The sequence below is a fragment of the Anthonomus grandis genome, chromosome 13 (genome assembly GCF_022605725.1).
Source record: "Anthonomus grandis grandis chromosome 13, icAntGran1.3, whole genome shotgun sequence".
NCBI lineage: Eukaryota > Metazoa > Arthropoda > Insecta > Coleoptera > Curculionidae > Anthonomus > Anthonomus grandis.
The window spans coordinates 13,847,951-13,867,609 of NC_065558.1; the positions used below are offsets into that span (position 1 = coordinate 13,847,951).

The 19,659-nt window shown below is 28.6% G+C and overlaps 1 protein-coding gene across 1 annotated transcript; it reads left to right on the plus strand.

Moving 5' to 3' along the window:
• The first annotated feature begins 1,095 nt into the window (after positions 1–1,095).
• On the plus strand, positions 1,096–18,960 carry LOC126744005 (novel acetylcholine receptor chaperone). Its single transcript, XM_050451312.1, has 3 exons — positions 1,096–1,433; positions 9,148–9,286; positions 17,573–18,960. Exons 1-3 carry the CDS (start codon positions 1,323–1,325, stop codon positions 17,785–17,787), a joined length of 465 nt encoding a protein of 154 aa, XP_050307269.1. The 5' UTR covers positions 1,096–1,322; the 3' UTR covers positions 17,788–18,960.
• Positions 18,961–19,659: the final 699 nt, after the last annotated feature.

Genomic DNA, 19,659 nt, shown 5'->3' on the forward strand with positions numbered 1-19,659 from the left:
GACTCGTCACTCCAGAGAACTTTCTTCCAGTCATCAATGGTCCATTCTTTGTGTGATTGGGCCCACTTAAGTCTTTTCTTCTTATTAACATCCTTCAGTAGGGGTTTTGATACAGATAAACGTCCTTTAAGACCAGCATTATTAAGTCGCCGTTTTACTGTCGAAACACTGATCGCTTTTTTACTCTCCTTGTTGATTTTTGCTGTGATTTCAGGGGCGGTAAGGCGTCTATTGCGTTTGCTTGTAATTATAGTATTTAAATCCTCCTTTGAACTTGTTGCCTTTGGCCTTCCCGATCGAGGTTTGTTGCTAATAGTCCCTTCTCTGATGAATTTCCTAAAATTATAATCGACAGTGCGCCTTGGAATTCCGAAATCCGTCGAAATTTGGCGGTTAGTCTTTCCAGCCTTATGAAGTCCAATGATAATACCGTTTGTTTCTACCGATAACTCTTTTGTTTTAGCCATTTTAAAAAATGTTGAAAAACCAGCAAAGAAACGGTGACAATCGTCAATAAGCAAGCGAAATTATTTACCAATATTACACAAATCAATTCTTGATGACTAAACACCTTTAAATGACAAATGTTTCAAATTTCATCGGAAACGAGCTGTAAACAGATTAGTTTTTTAGAAAAAGTGCATATTTTCACTACATTGATTGTTATTTGCAAGACTATTTTTAAATACTCAATACTTTGTGTTTTTCAAGGAACCATAGTTGATAGGTATGCTGTTTAAGCATATATGCAATTTACAAAACAGATACAATCTAAATATAGGTATAAAGATAAGATTTTTGTATCTAATTTAAAATATTAAAAAGAATACATGGTGGGCAAATACTTCGAGCAGTAGTGTAAAATGGTTTGAACAATGAAATCCATACTTAACATAATCAATTCATTTCAGTGTCCACTGGGTTGCCTACCAACACACCTTTAATAAATAGTTTATTTTGAAATAAATTTGAATTTGTACTTAGGCTTTACAGCTTTTTATATTTAAATATACCGTACCCATTTGTATGTTTTTAATAAATTAACTGTGCCACATAAAGAAAAATATGTCGCAAGGGTAAATGCGAATTGATTTGAACAGAAATTATTTTTAGTCTAGCTCGCAGTTTAACCAGAGTATTGATCGCGGAAAAAAGTTGCGCGCGCTCCACCCAAAAGGGGAAAATGATTTTCGACCGTAAAATCGGAAAACGAAAATAACTCAACGAGGGGGTAAACAAATCACGAGTTTTGCGCCCTTAACGTGACTGAATCGATAATTCTTTATTTAGTAAAAACCTAAAATTAGTGAAAGTGAAAAATAATGGCTTCGCCTGTGTTAAAAACCCTCTCGATCCTGTTGGGATTATTCTTTATTTTTGTGGGAACGATAAAGATTTCTTCGGTGATATCGAAGGACCTTCATAAGGACTTGGTAAGCGCCAGAATAAAATTTTATTGTAATCAAAAATGTTCATTAAAGCCACATCATCTTAAAGTTATTATACAATAAAATATAGGGGAATTTTTAGATGAGTTCAAACAACATTTTTGGCGGTTTGCCTGCCCAGGTTCGCAAATATTTTGGCCTCCGGTTGTCCTTGCTTGCTTTGTCCAGTTTTTATTTATTATTCATTGATACCTATATAAATTGAATAAGAAATAATCTTAATGATTTTTTTGAGTGAATTAGGAGTTACATCCCCTTTAACTTAAGCTATTACCATCATAACGATAAAAAAACATTCCTGAGATATCCCATAAAGGTTTCAGGGACTGTTCAGTAGCCCATATTTCATTTTAGCTGTTTGTACTTTCTGGATTTACATGGAAATAGTCCTTTAATTTAAGATATTTTTATTTTAACAATAGAATTTTTTGATTCTTAAAATTTAAACCTTGAGATCTGAAAATTATTTTAACCCGATGATTTTTGCTTATAAAAATTCATTAAATAAAAAAAACAATCTGCCTCAATAAATCACTTTTTCGTTTCAATTGAGCATAATTAAAAAAAATAAGTATCTGAAAGATGTATAAAATATATCAAAAGAATTAGACAAAAACTTAAGAAAGGTATTTTATGAAGAGGAAAAAAATTAATCTAACACAATAAACCATAAAAAATATAACTTAATTTAAAATCGATATTCTATTTAGCTTCATGTATAATTGAGCTGTTTCCATTTAAGTTATGCATAAGCAATTTATAAATAATGAATATAAGGATTATAGATTGATCATATACAGATAATTAAATATTTTCATTTACAATACTGATCACCCATCTGGTTAATTTAAAAATAATAATTTTCACTTCATAATATATTCGTTAGATCATTACAAAGTCAGCCATATCAATTTAAGTTATGCATAAAAGATTTTATAATTAATAAATAGTTATTAAAAAACTATTCTGATAATATTGACTTGTGTATTAATCTTGGTAAAAAAAATTAATTAAATTTAATACTTCCAATCAAACATCAATAGCTTAATAAACTAGATTAAAAATCTTTTGTTTATCTTTTGAATTTGGAACTTTTCATTAGAAGGAAAGTAATACGAAACGATAACATCTGAATTAAAATTTTAAACCTTCTTCTTAATTTAAGTGTGAAAAATAGTTTTTGATTAATTAATCTCAATTTTATATATTAAAAAAATAGAAAATAGTTGTTTTGATCAGCATCTTGCACTTTCAACAATATTGCCGTTGTCCTCAGATTATCATTTTAATATGTATCATCTGAAAGAGTTTTTATATCAACCCCTCAGTATGGACATATCTATATCAGAAATTTATAGGATATTTATTTAAAAAATAATGAACAAGTGGAGGACTATAAAGAATACTAATTACTCCACTGCAAGATAAACTACTCCTTCAACACCAAAAAAGGATTAAGATTTAAAGTAAAAAGCAAGTTTTTCAAAAAAGTTTATGAATTGGGGGTTACAATTTTTATATACATGCTGACTATATATAATTAAAAATTTTGCACCAAAAGTTATAATGTACTAAGTTGCTAAAAGTATTATAATCTTATTAAATTCTATAAAATGCATTGTATTTTATTTGTAACTTTTTTTATGCTAAATAAAGATTATTATTATTATTACTATTATTATTAAAAGTTTTCATTGCAAGGGTGGGCAAGAATTATTTATCCATTGGTGACAAAATCAGTGCCGTCTATAAGGTATGAGGCGCCCCGGGGCAAGTAGTGTCTACACCGACCCTGACAAGCCCCCCCCTGCGCTTTACTACCTCCTCCCCCACCCCTGCTTAAAAAAACATTTTTTTTTATAATATAATAAAAAGTTATTTAACAACGTCATTAGAAATATACGCAAAACATAAAGTCTATGGCCAGTAAAAAAAAAACACAAAAGTAGCAAATAAAAAGTTATATTAAATATTAATAAATTACGTTATTTTATATAACAAGGGGAACTGTAAAATTATTGCAACTAAATATAATTTCTGGCTTTCGCTTCGGAAAAAGTCTTAATTAACGACTGAATATCCACACTCTCAAGAATTTCGTGTTCAATCGAAATTGTTGATAAATTATTTAGTCTCTCATTTGACATCATGAATCTCAGATGGTTCTTTATCAACTTAGGTTTGCTGAAGGATCTCTCTCCTTCTGCCACTGACACTGGTAACGTTAAATATATTCTGAGAGCTATGGTCAGGTTTGGAAAATTTGAATCCAAGCCGTCAAATAAAGCCGTCAATAAAGCCGTCATTTAAGTAATTTTTCCGCGCTAGCCTCCGATTTTATGTAAGTGCGTATCACTATGATTTCACCGAATAAGTCGTCACCATTTATGTCTTTTTCATCTCTTGCCTCATCCGTGAGAAGTAGGTGTAGATCTTCGCAGCATTTCATCAACAATTGATCCGGATAAAGCTCTAAGTCAAATAGAGAGTTTAAAAATGAAAAAGGTTCATTAACTGTGTTCATCAAATCGAATCTGTCTTTGGTTGAATTAATGGAAACGTCTAGCATATAAAAATATAAATTAATTTTGAAATTGTCTGTTGGATCGACGACATTTTCGTCTGCAACTTCGTAACTAAATGGTTGACGTTTCCTTCGAATTCGGGTTACAGGAAATTCTGTTTCCGCTTCAACATCTTGGGCAATTTTCTTTGCTTCATCTAATAGATCATTGAACTTTTCATCACATCTGTTACTTTGTAAAAATTCCAAAAGATTTGTTAAATATTCTTTAACTCTGGGCAAATTATATTCTGGATCTTGCAAAATCTTACTGACAACGTTGACCCTTTCAAGTATTTTATATCACATTACCAACGAGCATATAAATTTGTAACTTATTATTTTTTCTAAAATATTTTTTGCTTGATTTCTCGCAGACATATCCTTACTTGCATCATCTCTCAAATCTTCCAAAGCGTTACACACATCTTCAAAACAGTGCCTGAGTGGTTTTAAGGCATCTATTCTCCTTGACCACCTAGTCTCTGATAAAGCTTTTAGTGTCAGTCCTTTACAATGTTTTTTAAAAATATCCCAACGGTTGGTGGAAGAAGAGAAAAATACATATAGTTCTTGGACTAAATCAAAAAAGTTTGTTGTTTCAAAAGTCGATCGAGCAGCATCGTTTACCAAAAGGTTTAAAGAATGTGCAGTGCAGGGCACATAAAAAGCTCGAGGATTTATATTTAAAATTTGGCGCTGCACTCCTTTATTTTTGCCTTTCATATTAGCTGCGTTATCATAGCTTTGTCCTCGCAATTTATAAATATCCAAATTTTATTCCTTTAATTTTTCGGTCACAAAATGTGATATACCTGTTACGTCAGTAATCTGGCAGAATCCTAAAAAATGTTCTCTTATTCTTATCTTCTCTAAGTCATTCATTACATCCACAAATCTAATTATGATTGATAATTGTTCTTTATGCGTAACATCAGGGGTACCATCCAGTATGATTGAAAAATACGTATTTTTTGGTATGTCAGATAAAATAATTTTATTGATTTCTGCCGAAATTAGCGAGATTATCTCATTTTGAATAATTGGGCCCAAATAGTGGGGAAACCGTTTTAAGTTTTTATTGCTCTGGATGCGTCTAAGGTGGTCTGCCATAACGTTGTTAAATTTGGAAATCATCTCAATACACTGCAGAAAATTGCCATTTAATATTCATTTCTCTATGGCCGGCCGGGATGCGAAGCGCACGGTCATGGAGCCGCAATATCAGAAGGCATTACTATGTGGCAATTCGGCGGCAAAGAAAAAATATCAAATTATAATTACTACAGAAATAATAGGGAAAAAATAATTTTAATTGATTGAGAACGATTTTTTTTCATTTATTATTCAGCAACCGCAAACATCTCGAAATTCTTGTCAAGCATTTTTCCGCCCCTAAGAAGCAGGCCTCCTAGAGACGGCCCTGGGCAAAATTATTACTGTATAAAAACATTGCCTACCCTCATCTTTAATTTTGTTCAAAACTTTTTAAAACTTGCCCAATTTTAAGATTAAACAATTATTACAACTACTTAGTTCAAAATAGAGCAATGAGAACTATAGTAATACATATAGCCCAATTTCAATATATTAAATATGTTGTCTGTGAAACAATGAAAAGTGAAAAAAAAAAGGAAAAAACATGTTTAGTATTCATGTATTTATAATATTTTTTTAAATTTTTTAAAGTAAATTTTTACTTAAATCTTTTAAAGTTTAATTAAAATATTTAATTTTAAAGTTAACTTTTTGATGCTAAGTAAAGAGTTTTAATGTCATTATTATAATTGAACCAAAGAAAATTATAAAGTAAAATAGAAGTTTTTTAAATCAAATGATTACGTTTACATCATTATTATTATTATTATTATTATTATTATACAAAATTAAACTTAAATTGAGAAATACAAAAGGCAAAATTGAGTGTTTTTTTTTATTTTTTATAATTGAATATTTAATTAAAATATTTGTAGAATGCAATTTTTAAATCTTAAAAAGTAAATTTTATTCAAAAATAGTAACAAAACTTTAGTTTAAATATTAAATTATTTAATAAAATTGCAAAGCATTTTTAAAAAAAAATCTTTCTAATACTTTAAAAAAATATTATAGAAATATTTTGAATTTGTCATTTGTCATAACAAATAAACTTCAAAAAAAACATTTTATTTTAAATTAATTAATTTAGTAAATAAATGAAAAATAAGAAATTGTAAGCATTATAAGATGCAATAAATAGCTTTTTAATTTTTTTTCAAACATATTCTTTTTTTTCATTTTCAGATACAAGAAATATATAGAAAAATTAAGTAATATAAGTACTAAAGTTTTTTAAAATTACTTATTTAATAAAAAAAAATATAAAACATAACCTTTAACTTGATTTGTAATGGTAACTTTAAGAAGCATTTGAAAAAAGTATTAAAAATACTTATCAATATACTCAGTAATAATTTACCAACAATTTAAATATGCTTTTTAGTGGAAGTTTATATTTAATCTTTTACTTTTTTAATTTTGACAATTCAATGCAGTTATCTTGCATTTTTTTTAAACTATTATAAACCTTTTAAGTATTATAATTTAGCTTAAAAAAGACAAAAAGAAAAAAAATGGAATTTTTTATTATACAGTATTGAATAATCTAAATATATGTAGACAATAAAATTATAAATTATTTTTTAATGATATCAAAAAGATATTTAAAATTTTTTATTTAAGTTTCATTTTCAAGTTGTATTGGCGACATAAAACATTTTAACATTTAACATTTTATATCAACTAAAGAGCAATATATAAAAAAAATACGTTTTAAAATTTCGATTTTTTTTAAATTTTTATAAAGAAATATATATATAAAAATTTAATAAAAATACTCTTCAATATACTTAGCAATGTTTGCTAAAAAAGGAAGCGTAAAATATAATTTTAATACCGTTTGGAATTAAAATTAGAATAAATAAAATATATTAATAATTTTATAAAGTTATTTAAAAAGATATTCAATTTACTGCTAGCTTATATTTCATTTTTTACTATGTGTTTAAATTTTGAAACCTTCTAGTTACTGTACTATGCCCTAAATCATAATAAATATTTGAAATAGACAAATTTGGCTTAAAAAAGACCAAACCAAGCATATAAAAATTTAACTGAATTAACGATAAAGTCGAAAGTAATAGAAAAAAAAATCAATTTAATTTAATTATATAAAATAGTTACAAGTACAAAATAGGCAAAAAATGAGGCATGAAAAGTACTTTTTCGTTTTATTGAAAGTGAATACTCAATTAATAATAAATTGATTTGTTTTATTAACTTACATTTAAATACAAGAAATAATATTTAGTAATTACTAACTAATAATTAAAAATCATTAAATTTTGTTAAATATTGGCACTTTCAATGCTATGACTAAAGTACGTCTTTTATGTGATAATCTGAAACCTCATATTATTTTTTATTTTCATCTGACCGTTTGGAATAGGACAAAGAGATAATAGAGGAGAGAGGTTTAAGACATTTGCAGAAAACAATGAATAAGTAGTATTACACAATACATATAACACATTCTACAAATTTCCAAAGATTACATCTTAGTTAACAAAAGCTTCATTCAGTTAATACTTATCTTGGAGCGGACATTGAATCCAGATAATATATCTCTAGTAGGAGCTATAAGTGTGAACCTATAGAAAGGTAAGAAGAAAATGATTCCTCAATATAACATGAAGGCTTTACAACAACCTCTGACAAAATAAAAATCAACCAAATACGATAACGCAAAGGTAAGAAATTAAAAAAGGTGAACATTCAGAATAACTAACGAATTCACCAAGTTAATAGGGTCAACAATGTAATAATTTTTAAAACAAGAAAGAAAAGGAAAAAGAAATCCAGGATGACCAGTAAAATTTTAAAACTTACTGGTTATGTCAACTGTAATGTATACGTATGTCTCTTGATTATAAAAAAGCATTTGATCGCGTACAGCATCATAAAATAATCAATATCCTAGAAGAGACCGGTTTGATCGATAATGATATAAAATTAATTTCAAATCTCTACTGGAATTGGACAGCATGCTTAAGATTTGATGGAGATCGAACAGAAAATGGCAAACAGAACAGGCAAATATTCAACATAGGGTCACATAAGCATGTGCCCTCTCGTCTTTGGTTTTTAGCTCATATACCGATAACATTTTCAACAAAGCCCTTACGAGTAGAAGAAGGTATCGCGCAATACAATCAACAATATGGTCTTAATATCAACGAAAACGAAAACGAAAATGATCATCAGTAAAAGAGATATAAATAACATATGTCAACAACGGAATTCGAACTGAACGTGTTCAATAATACTGTTACCTTGGAACCATCATAAATAAATAATATGATAGTGCAGAAAAAATAAAATGTAGTATAGGAAAAGTCAGGACGGTATTTCACAAAATGAGTGCAATCTTCAAGAGTCACAACATATTTCTTGAAACGAAAGTAAGGCCCTTAAGATGCTATGTCTTTCATTGTATAGCGTAGAATCCTGGACACCCACAGAAACTACTACTAAAAACCTGGAACCACTTGAGATGCGACTGTATAGGAAAATACTCAGAATACCATTAAGACCTCAAATACAATCAAAGAAGTGCAAGGACGAGTAAAAAAAGATCTAGAAGTCATATACACCATTAAAAAAGGAAAAATAGAATATCTGCATGTTATGAGAAAGAAAGATCGATACTCCCTATTGCAGATCATACATTGTACAAGGAAAGGTATTGGGTAAAAGAGGGCCCGGAAGAAGAACATCTTGGTTGCAGAACCTACTGACTTGGTTTGGGAAAAGCTCAGTAGTATTGTTTCGAGTTATTACAAAAAGAAGTTATAATTGCCAAAATGTTTCCCACCATCCGAGAGGAATGGTACCTGACTGAATGAACTGTAAATTGGTCAATTATTCCAATAATTTTTGAAAAATGTAATATTTTATTAAAACTTGAAAATGTTGGCAAATGCTATATTTATTATTATATCCTTTATTCACTATTTTATGAATATTTATGGATACATGGTTTTTAATTATAATATAGATATTAATTCTGTCACTTTTTTAAAATAAATTTACTTCTAGCGAAAAGAATACGTCAAATATGCGAAAGTCTTTCCACTCTCAGATATGCTAGACTTCAAAGTACCATCAAAATGGTACCGAAGAACGGTAGGGGTGCTGGAGATTGTCTTTGGAGCCGCTATGGCCTTTTATCCAAATCGTAAGTACATTCTTTTCCTTTTTACTTTTTACTACTTTCGTAAGTAAGTAACAAACCAAAAAAAAGTCTATTTTTATCCGCTTAAATTGACAAATTTATGTAGGCCGCGTTATATTTTAGCGGTCGCGTTTTTTTCGAATAAAATAAACTAAAATTACACTCAATATTAGCTCACCGGTCTCTAAATAAATTCGAATTTATAAAATTATCATCAGCATTGCGTTAGCTGATGTGTATTGTCCGCAAAGATTGCCAGGAGTGGACTTTTACAAATTTCTTGTTGCAGAGAAATGTCATTGCCATAAATTTGTTAATTAAAAGTAAGAATATTAGATTTATTAAAAATAGAGGTTAGGAAATTGAAGGTTTTGCATTGTCCAAAATAATGACAAAACCGCTTTCTCTCATTAAAGAGCGGCCCCTTTAGGTCGACTAATAGGTATTTAGTGTTTTTTTTTTTTAAATAGTCACAATAATAACGGCATGCCTCATTTTGCTGTATGTTTCACTATTATTTTTTCCTCAACTTCTTATGGCTATTTACACTTCTTCCGAAAGAGTTCAAATTAATAATAAATGGTTTTATAGGGGACATTCGGAATAACAATGTTATTTGTCTTCAATTACATTTGAAAATAAACCGATTCCTTGGGAAAAAATAATTTTAAATGTGGTTTCAAATTTTGAGACCAGCTTTTTGAGTTAAAATTGTCATAAATGCCACACTAAAGTGCAAGAACCTCCTATGGAAAGAGTCCAGGAGCAAGAATGGAAGAACTGGTTTATAGTGTCCTATTTTCAAAAATTGAATGTTTGAGCTGGTATTTTTGGGGGACCATATTATAGGACCATTTTTTATTAATGGTACTTTAAACGTTAAAAAATATCGAGTTGCTGCAAAACCAAGTTCTTCCTGTCATTCAAATCCTAGCTGATTTAGACCTAGGATCAGTATATTATTTTCAACAAGACGGCTGTTTAAAGTGTCGTTATGGCAAAATAATTTTTAACAACTACTTTTTTTAACTGTCTTATTTGTGTGATATTTAGTGGCCTCCTAGATCTCCAGATTTGTCCCCAAATGACTTTTATGTTTGAGATCATTTAGAGGAGTTGCCAAAGAAAATTATTAAGTGTGGCAATTTTATAAGTACGAAAGGGCTATTATGAAGAACAGCTGTTTAAGCCTTTTATTTAAAGAATTAGGCTTTGGCAATTAAGTTTGTACTTAAGAGTTTTAATTTTATTTCTGTGTAGTATTTTAAATTATCTACTTTTATTAGAGTTTATATTCTATTTCTATAAAAGTACCTAACTTAAATTTTCGTTATATAATGCACATAATCTTATGGAAAATTTGATTGCAAGTACCATAGATGTAAATAGCTCCGCACGGCGTAAATAGCTATTTACATCTGTGGCAAGTTCTACAGTCACCCTTATCAAAATTATGCGCTTACTAATGGCGTACTGAAAACCAACGACGTAGCAGAGCGAAGGAAATGCAAGCCTACGTGTTACCCTTTTAAGCACCTGTCTTTGCGTAATTTGCGATTCTCGAACCTGTGTAGAAAGGGAAAAAATCTAAATTTGTATAAAACCCATCTACCGGAGTCAGAAAATAATTTTCCTCTGCTCCTATATTTCTTACATTAAAAAAAAGCAGCTGGAAAACTTTAAGGAAGTTTTTATCAGCCGAAATATGAATGTTCCTCCACTTTTTATAATTTAGAATTTCAAAATTGTATTCCTAGCATTGAAATCACCTAATTCTTCACTAAAATTATCATGTAATTTTGCAAAAAACTAATTTTTCACATTTACTCATTTGCAAGCTGTCAAAATGGAAGGTTGAAAATTATCTTGCGATCGGGTACATTCCGGAGATACTCGATCAATGTCCCATAAAGGTCTGAATATACAGTACATTTTGTACATCCGTTTTAATATCAGAATTAAACTTAATATTTAATATCTAAGTTTATATATATTTACGAAATGTTTTTTTCCTTAATAAAGATATTACCTTTTTAATTTGATTTTTTTTCGAATGCATACAAGCATGCATAAAAAAGTAATAAAAAATTGCTTAAGAATTTGTTCAAAACAAGAAAAAGTTAAAATCCTCGAAAGTTTCGACAATCTGTCATCTATTTTCTTGAAAATAGGCCTTTTGGAAATAATTTTTAATTCAAAACAAAAAGGTAGATTTTTTTTAAACTAGATATTCTTGAAGTGATGGAAAATATGGAAAAATCTGTTTAAGTCAAAGTGAATATTCGCCATAATTTTACAAATAAAAAGGTTAATAGTTTTTTTTTATTTATTGAAATATAAAAAAATCGATAATAATAGAAAATTAAAGCCTTTGAATTAAAAAATTGTGATTTAGAATACAAGGTTTTAACTTGAAACAATTTTTTAGTGCAATAACATAAATTTAACAGACTCAAAAGAATTTATTTATAATATAGTGAATTTGTAACTTCTTAAAAAAATCTAAAACTTTTATTTTGCACAATTCAAATTAAAAATAAAAATAGAAAAATTAAGCCATCTTGGTTAAAACTATATATATTCAAATTTAAACTATTGATTTTAATTATTTTTTCAATTTTCATTACAAAGTATTCATTATTGAATAATTAATTGATATTATATTGATTCATTATTGATATATGTATATACAATATACATGGTCCCGAATTGCAGTATTTAAACTTTAACAGCGCACTCTATGTTTAGAAAAAGGCCTTATTTTCTTTATATATATATATATATATATATATATATATATATATATATATATATATATACAGGGTGTTAAACTTAAACATTTTAAATGGCAAGGGGTATCGAGTGGTGATACCCCACTTGATTGAAAACCAAATCGATGATGATGGAAACCCTATACTTGATGAGGCTGAAATATATTTCCAGCAAGACGGCGCTCCTCACTATGTTCTTCCCGTTCGGCAATGGCTAGACGACCTGCAATGGCCTGCTAGATCTCCTGATATAACGCCGTTAGACTTTTTTCTATGGGGTCATTTGAAATCTATTGTGTTTACTCCCCAACCTGAAAGTTTGTATGAACTTCGTCAACGCACCATCGACAGCTGCCATGATATCCCACAACATGTTTTTGAAAATGTCCGTCAGGAGCTTGAACATCGCCTATATCATCACTTATTAAAATAAAAACTGATATTTTCATGTTTTTGTTTTCTATCTGAACAAATTAAGATAAACAAAGATTTTTCTAACTTTCTCGAAAACGAATTGACCGATTTAAAAAAATCAAACGTCAAAATAAAAGACTTCGAAAGACCTTTTAAACAAGCTATTACTCGATACCCCTTGCCATTTAAAATTTTTGAGGGGATGACCCTAGGGGCAGAGGGTGAACAGAGATGAAGTAATTTTAGGTTAGAAAGTTGTCCCCCTTGACAAACGTTTTGACGTATTTTGGCGTTTTTTTTTTAAACAGTGGTTTTCGATAAATCCTTGGTGGGAAGTTTTTAAATGAACACCCTTTATATATATCGAGAAAGGCTTCGTTTTAGAAATACAAGTTGTTAACTTATTAACGTACTGCTTTTTGGTACGTCACTGCTTTTTTAAAAAACTAAAACTATTTTTGAAATCCGCATTCGGTTCAAAGCAAGTTTAATCGCGTTTTCCTTTGTACGACTTTAGGTAGGTTTTCGAGTAAAAAAAAAACCATTCATGTCAGTACTTCTAATGGACATAATTCATTCATTAGTAAGTCGTTTTTCAAGAATGAACTGAGTTTTGCCTCTCAGACGATCATCTATGCCCACAAATGTGAGCTCTAGTTAGAATTTCCCTCAAGAAGTTCAGATATTCTGAAAGGAGATTCTTCATTCAATTTAGATAAAGATTAGAAAAGCTTAAGCTCTTTACACCTAGTCCAAGTGAAAATTAGATGAGTCATTATTATTTCCAAGTTTTTGGTCTCTGATAACTCTGGGGACTCTAGATATCATCGTTATGTAAACTTCTGATTCCTATCGCAGTATCACCACTAGACAGAAATCATTCAAACTTTTAGTTTCCTAGATAGCTTCTCAGAAAGTCGTCCATGCCAAGTGATACCAGCTCCTGTAAGAAGTTCCTTCGAGAAATTTATATACTCTGTAGGAAAATGCTGCATTTAATTCATTAATTAGATTCTGCATTTAATGATGAGATGAGCTCAAGTTTTTAGACCTTGTCCAAGACGTAAAGCCAAGATGACTTATTGCAATTTTCAAATTTTTTGGATTCTCGTAACTCTGGGTGAGGCTCCAGAAATCCATCAGGTTTCTTAGCTGAAGTTCCGGTTCATGTCAGTAACTTAGAATATATTTATGCATTACAGCTTATTTAACAATACGAAATTTAGAAGACAAGGAAGGAAAATTCATTGGTTTTTCCTTACCTTCTATGACCTTTGAGAATACTGAAGTTTCACAGACCAATCATGCGTCTTATGTAAGATGCTTTACATTTTGGTCCTAAAAGTACTTAAGCTTCAATTTTCTTTTTCCTACAAATAGTTTAGGCCTTTAACTGAAGCTAAAGATTTATTTCAACATATTTAAGATATCCAGAAATTCATTCACACGAATGTTCATTTTCTTCTGCAGATCTTTTGCAAGAAAACTCGTTATTTTCATGTAAACTGACATAGAACCTGCGAGTTTGCTGTTTTAAATTTTTTAATACTTGAAAACCTTGGATCGTCCAAAAAAGTTAGGATACCAAATTTGCTGCAAACTGAATGAGGATTCAAGGAATCATTTTTATTAGAAAAAGCAATAGCGAACCATTTTTGTTGTGCGAAATTCTAAAACAATTTGTCATTAAATATTTAGAATTATAATTAAATTATTACTTTAAAAAATCAGAATTTTAAGTAAATTGAAGAAAATACCAATATAAATTTTAACTTTAGAGTAGATACATTATTAAAAAACACGAATGAGGATCTTTATTTCGGATTTGAATCAACTTACAAAAACAAAATTATTATTCAAAAAAATCAGAATTTTAAGTAAATTTAAGAAAATACCAATATAAATTACTAAAAAAAAAACTTTTTAGTAATTCGTTAAAAAACATGACTGAGGATCATTATTTCGGATTTGAAGCAACTTGATACTAACATTTTCTTTTATATTTCAATTTACTGATGAGGCAGATAATCTATTTATATAATATAATTAATCCTTAGTACAAATATATATATTTTTTTTCAAAGAACTATATACCTCACCTTAAGTTTAATGTTAACAATTATTCTAAAAATAATTTAAAAAAAAATAAATGATTAAGAAAAAATTGTTTTTTGAATGTCGATTTGATCCTATCGATTAAATGGAATCTTAGCAATCAAAATTTTTAATTGAATAAGCTTTTGTTTTTTATTATTTCAACCTATTTATCATGATTCTATTCTTAACACTATTCCATGAACAAGACCAAAGTTCTTTAAACTGAGTAAAATAGGATAATAGTTAAATAATATACAACGTTTAAGTTGCATTGCAAATTATTGAAGGTAATTTATTTTAAATCACACATTAAATATAACTTTAATAATTAATATATTAATAAATAAAGTTATATTTAATTTGTGATTAAACAAGAAGCAAAACTTGTCTTTAGTTTAAGCCTAAATTTTTGATTTTTATTTATTCTTGTTTTTAGTTGAATTATATATATATATATATATATATCGAGATAGGCTTCGTTTTAGAAATACAAGGTTAACTTATTAACGTACTGCTTTTTGGTACGTCACTGTTTTTTTAAAAAACTAAAACTATTTTTAAAATCCGCATTCGGTTCAAAGCAAGTTTAATCGCGTTTTCCTTTGTCCGACTTTAAGGTTTTCAAGTAAAAAATAAAACCATTCATGTCAGTACTTCTAATGGACATAATTCATTCATTAGTAAGTCGTTTTTCAAGAATGAACTGAGTTTTGCCTCTCAGACGATCATCTATGCCCACAAATGTGAGCTCTAGTTAGAATTTCCCTCAAGATGTTTCCCAAGTCCCCAAAGTTTTTGGTCTCTGATAACTCTGGGGACTCTAGATATTATCGTTATGTAAACTTCTGATACCTATCGCAGTATCACCACTAGACAGAAATCATTCAAACTTTTAGTTTCCTAGATAGCTTCTCAGAAAGTCGTCCATGCCAAGTGATACCAGCTCCTGTAAGAAGTTCCTTCGAGAAATTTATATACTCTGTAGGAAAATGCTGCATTTAGTTCATTAATTAGATTCTGCATTCTGCATTTAATGATGAGATGAGCTCAAGTTTTTAGACCTTGTCCAAGACGTAAAGCCAAGATGACTTATTGCAATTTTCAAATTTTTTGGATCCTCGTAACTCTGGGTGAGGCTCCAGAAATCCATCAGGTTACTTAGCTGAAGTTCCGGTTCATGTCAGTAACTTAGAATATATTTATGCATTACAGCTTATTTAACAATACGAAATTTAGAAGACAAGGAAGGAAAATTCATTGGTTTTTCCTTACCTTCTATGACCTTTGAGAATACTGAAGTTTCACAGACCAATCATGCGTCTTATGTAAGATGCTTCACATTTTGGTTTTAAAAGTACATAAGCTTCAATTTTCTTTTTCCTACAAATAGTTTAGGCCTTTAACTGAAGCTAAAGATTTATTTCAACATATTTAAGATATCCAGAAATTTATTCACACGAATGTTCATTTTCTTCTGCAGATCTTTTGCAAGAAAACTCGTTATTTTCATGTAAACTGACATAGAACCTGCGAGTTTGCTGTTTTAAATTTTTTAATACTTGAAAACCTTGGATCGTCCAAAAAAGTTAGGATACCAAATTTGCTGCAAACTGAATGAGGATTCAAGGAATCATTTTTATTAGAAAAAGCAATAGCAAACCATTTTTGTTGTGCGAAATTCTAAAACAATTTGTCATTAAATTTTTAGAACTATAATTAAAATATTACTTTAAAAAATCAGAATTTTAAGTAAATTGAAGAAAATACCAATATAAATTTTAACTTTAGAGTAGATACATTATTAAAAAACACGAATGAGGATCTTTATTTCGGATTTGAATCAACTTACAAAAACAAAATTATTATTCAAAAAAATCAGAATTTTAAGTAAATTTAAGAAAATACCAATATAAATTACTAAAAAAAAAACTTTTTAGTAATTCGTTAAAAAACATGACTGAGGATCATTATTTCGGATTTGAAGCAACTTGATACTAACATTTTCTTTTATATTTCAATTTACTGATGAGGCAGATAATCTATTTATATAATATAATTAATCCTTAGTACAAATATATATATTTTTATTTCAAAGAACTATATACCTCACCTTAAGTTTAATGTTAACAATTATTCTAAAAATAATTTTAAAAAAAATAAATGATTAAGAAAAAATTGTTTTTTGAATGTCGATTTAATCCTATCGATTAAATGGAATCTTAGCAATCAAAATTTTTAATTGAATAAGCTTTTGTTTTTTATTATTTCAACCTATTTATCATGATTCTATTCTTAACACTATTCCATGAACAAGACCAAAGTTCTTTAAACTGAGTAAAATAGGATAATAGTTAAATAATATACAATGTTTAAGTTGCATTGCAAATTATTGAAGGTAATTTATTTTAAATCACACATTAAATATAACTTTAATAATTAATATATTAATAAATAAAGTTATATTTAATTTGTGATTAAATAAGAAGCAAAACTTGCCTTTAGTTTAAGCCTAAATTTTTGATTTTTATTTTTTCTTGTCTTTAGTTGAATTATACTGTATTATATTTTAAATCCGATTGAATACAATATTGCCATAAAGTATACTTGAATTATAAAAAAAATTAAAGATTGGAGGGACACAAAGTCAATGGTCTCAGATTATGTTTATTTTTTTAAAAACTATTACACTTGTTTCGCCCTAAGGCATCATCAGATCTAAAAGTAGAAAGCAACCCTAGTATAAAAAACAACAACGCATAGACACGAATTACAATGTTAAGATACGACTTACCAGTTAAGCTATTCATCTAACACCACAAACATTTAAGTTAAAATGAAAAATAAATATATTAAAAATATTAACGTTTACATTATATCCGGTTTCAAAACTAAATAAAATAAAAGTATAAGCATACCTTATATATTTCTATTTTTCTTAACTGATACGACTAAGCATAATATAATTCGTTTCTTACTACATTCATTTAGACCAAATCTTCTTATTTAGACAAAATCAAAAATGGGGCCAACATAGGCCTCCTGGGCCTCACCTTAATGGCCGTCTACTCGCACTACATGGTAGCCGACCACTTCGAACGAACTGCGCCTGCGCTGGTATTCCTCTTTCTACTCTGCGGTAGACTGGTGGTGTTCTACCAGGTCCAAAGGAAAGAAATGTTGATGTCCGAACAACTCGTTTCGAATGGATTCAAACAGGAATAAATGCCAAAAACGACTGAGTATAGTTTTTAGTTTAATTTTGTTGTTAATTATTGTTAATTTGTATGCATTTGAATGAGAGATTGTTTGAAGAAGAGATGTGAAAAATCAGGCTAAAAATTTTGTTATTTTTTTGTTTCAGGTTTATTATTTTTTCATAATCTTGTGTCTTATTTATTTTATTTTTTTAATTTACTGATAGCTTTAGAGTGATATTGGGTAATTTTAGTATGTAGTGTCATGTGGTGTAGATGTTCTTCAATGAATTACTTTTTATTATTACTATTGTTTCTTTATGTTTATTGTCCATTTTTGTGAAAAATTCTTGTGATAATAATTGTTGAAATTTATTATATTTCTTTTCAAGCACTAATATTAAGAGTAAGTAAGTTTAGGGTAAATACAACAGTCTAGTCAAGCCAAAAGAGGTACAATTTTTAGCTAAATTGAATGCACTTAAGGAGTACAATAAAATTATCTCACTTAATTCTCTTGTAAACAAACCTTTATTAGAAAAAAAAGTTAATAAATTATGTGTAAATATAGTCAATTTATTTAATAAATAGAAACAGGAAAATACGACTAAAAATAACATGTAAATTAAATTAGTCTCATCACACTTTTAGTTTATAGTGTAGGACGTACAGAGTGATTTTGAAGTTAAACCATTTATTAATTTTACCAACTAATTATATCAAATGTTTAAGTGATAAAATTAATTTTTTTAGTTTTAAATCAGGAAATAATAGAGATTTAGCAGTTTTAAGTACGGGCCTGTCTAATCCAGTCGTTTTAATAGTAATTCCCGTAAAGCGGGCGATGAGGACCGTATTAAGATGTTTTTTATTATTTCAAAATTTTGAAAAAAAACAACTTCAAAGTGACTATGTAGTTATTAAAAATGGAATATCATTAACATAAAACACCAACGAAAATTTATATTACATAAGTAAGATAAACCATAAAACTATAAAAAAATTCTATTTCTGTTGAGGTCCAAAGAAAACAATGGCGTCTATAAATTATTATCTGCTTACTGTGTATTTCAAGATCTGGTAATAATAAGTTTCACTGCCACACGTGTAAAAACCATCAATAACGAACGCTGTTTATCTGTATAGATCACGGAATGGTATAATGGTTTTCTTTTCGCAAATAAATGGCTAAAGAACACGATGTTTTTGTTTTATTTAGCGCAAAAAAAATCTCGGGTATTTGAAATAATTTGGAAAAGCGTGGAAAGGTAAGGCTAGAAAATGAAAAAACAATGGTATCACATTTTTAAGACCCCGAAAAAGTAAAATATGTGACAAGCAAATGGCTCAAACTTTAAAAATACAAATTTATTTAATATTTAAATGAAGGCTTCCAATAATGAAACTAAACTTGATAAGATTTTTGAAGCCGGTAAGAAATCCTATCTCTCGAGGACAATAAGACAGATAAATTAATTAGCTAAAACGGATTTTGACTATTTCGTGCAAAATATTGCAATTTTAATAAACTGCCTGATAAATTGATCAGTAGAATTTTAGATGTGATGTTGCAAGAACAATTATTGTTGTGCATAGGAAACTGAATACTCAAAATGGCAGAGATCGGATGTCAGTAATCTTCAGATAAAGAATTCAGGAAATACTAAGCAAAGTATTTTATCAGGGCTGGAGAACTATCACATAAAAAAGACTACACTGAAAAAAATTCAATCTTTAGATGCCTCATTGAAAAATATCTCAATAAGGTCAACGAATATCTCATTACCAACACAAATTATGCAATTGTCGCAACAAAACAGGTTAAGGTGGCTTATAGATACAGCTTAATAAAGTGTCAAACGCAAAAATATAGATCACCTTTATTTAACTTTTGACCATC

Bases quoted from the DNA above. Each gene is read 5' to 3' on its own strand.
- LOC126744005 (XM_050451312.1), top strand. From the start codon at position 1,323: ATGGCTTCGCCTGTGTTAAAAACCCTCTCGATCCTGTTGGGATTATTC. The intron at 1,434-9,147 runs GTAAGCGCCAGA...ATTTACTTCTAG, and splicing joins AGGACCTTCATAAGGACTTG to CGAAAAGAATACGTCAAATA. The intron at 9,287-17,572 runs GTAAGTACATTC...CTTCTTATTTAG, and splicing joins TATGGCCTTTTATCCAAATC to ACAAAATCAAAAATGGGGCC.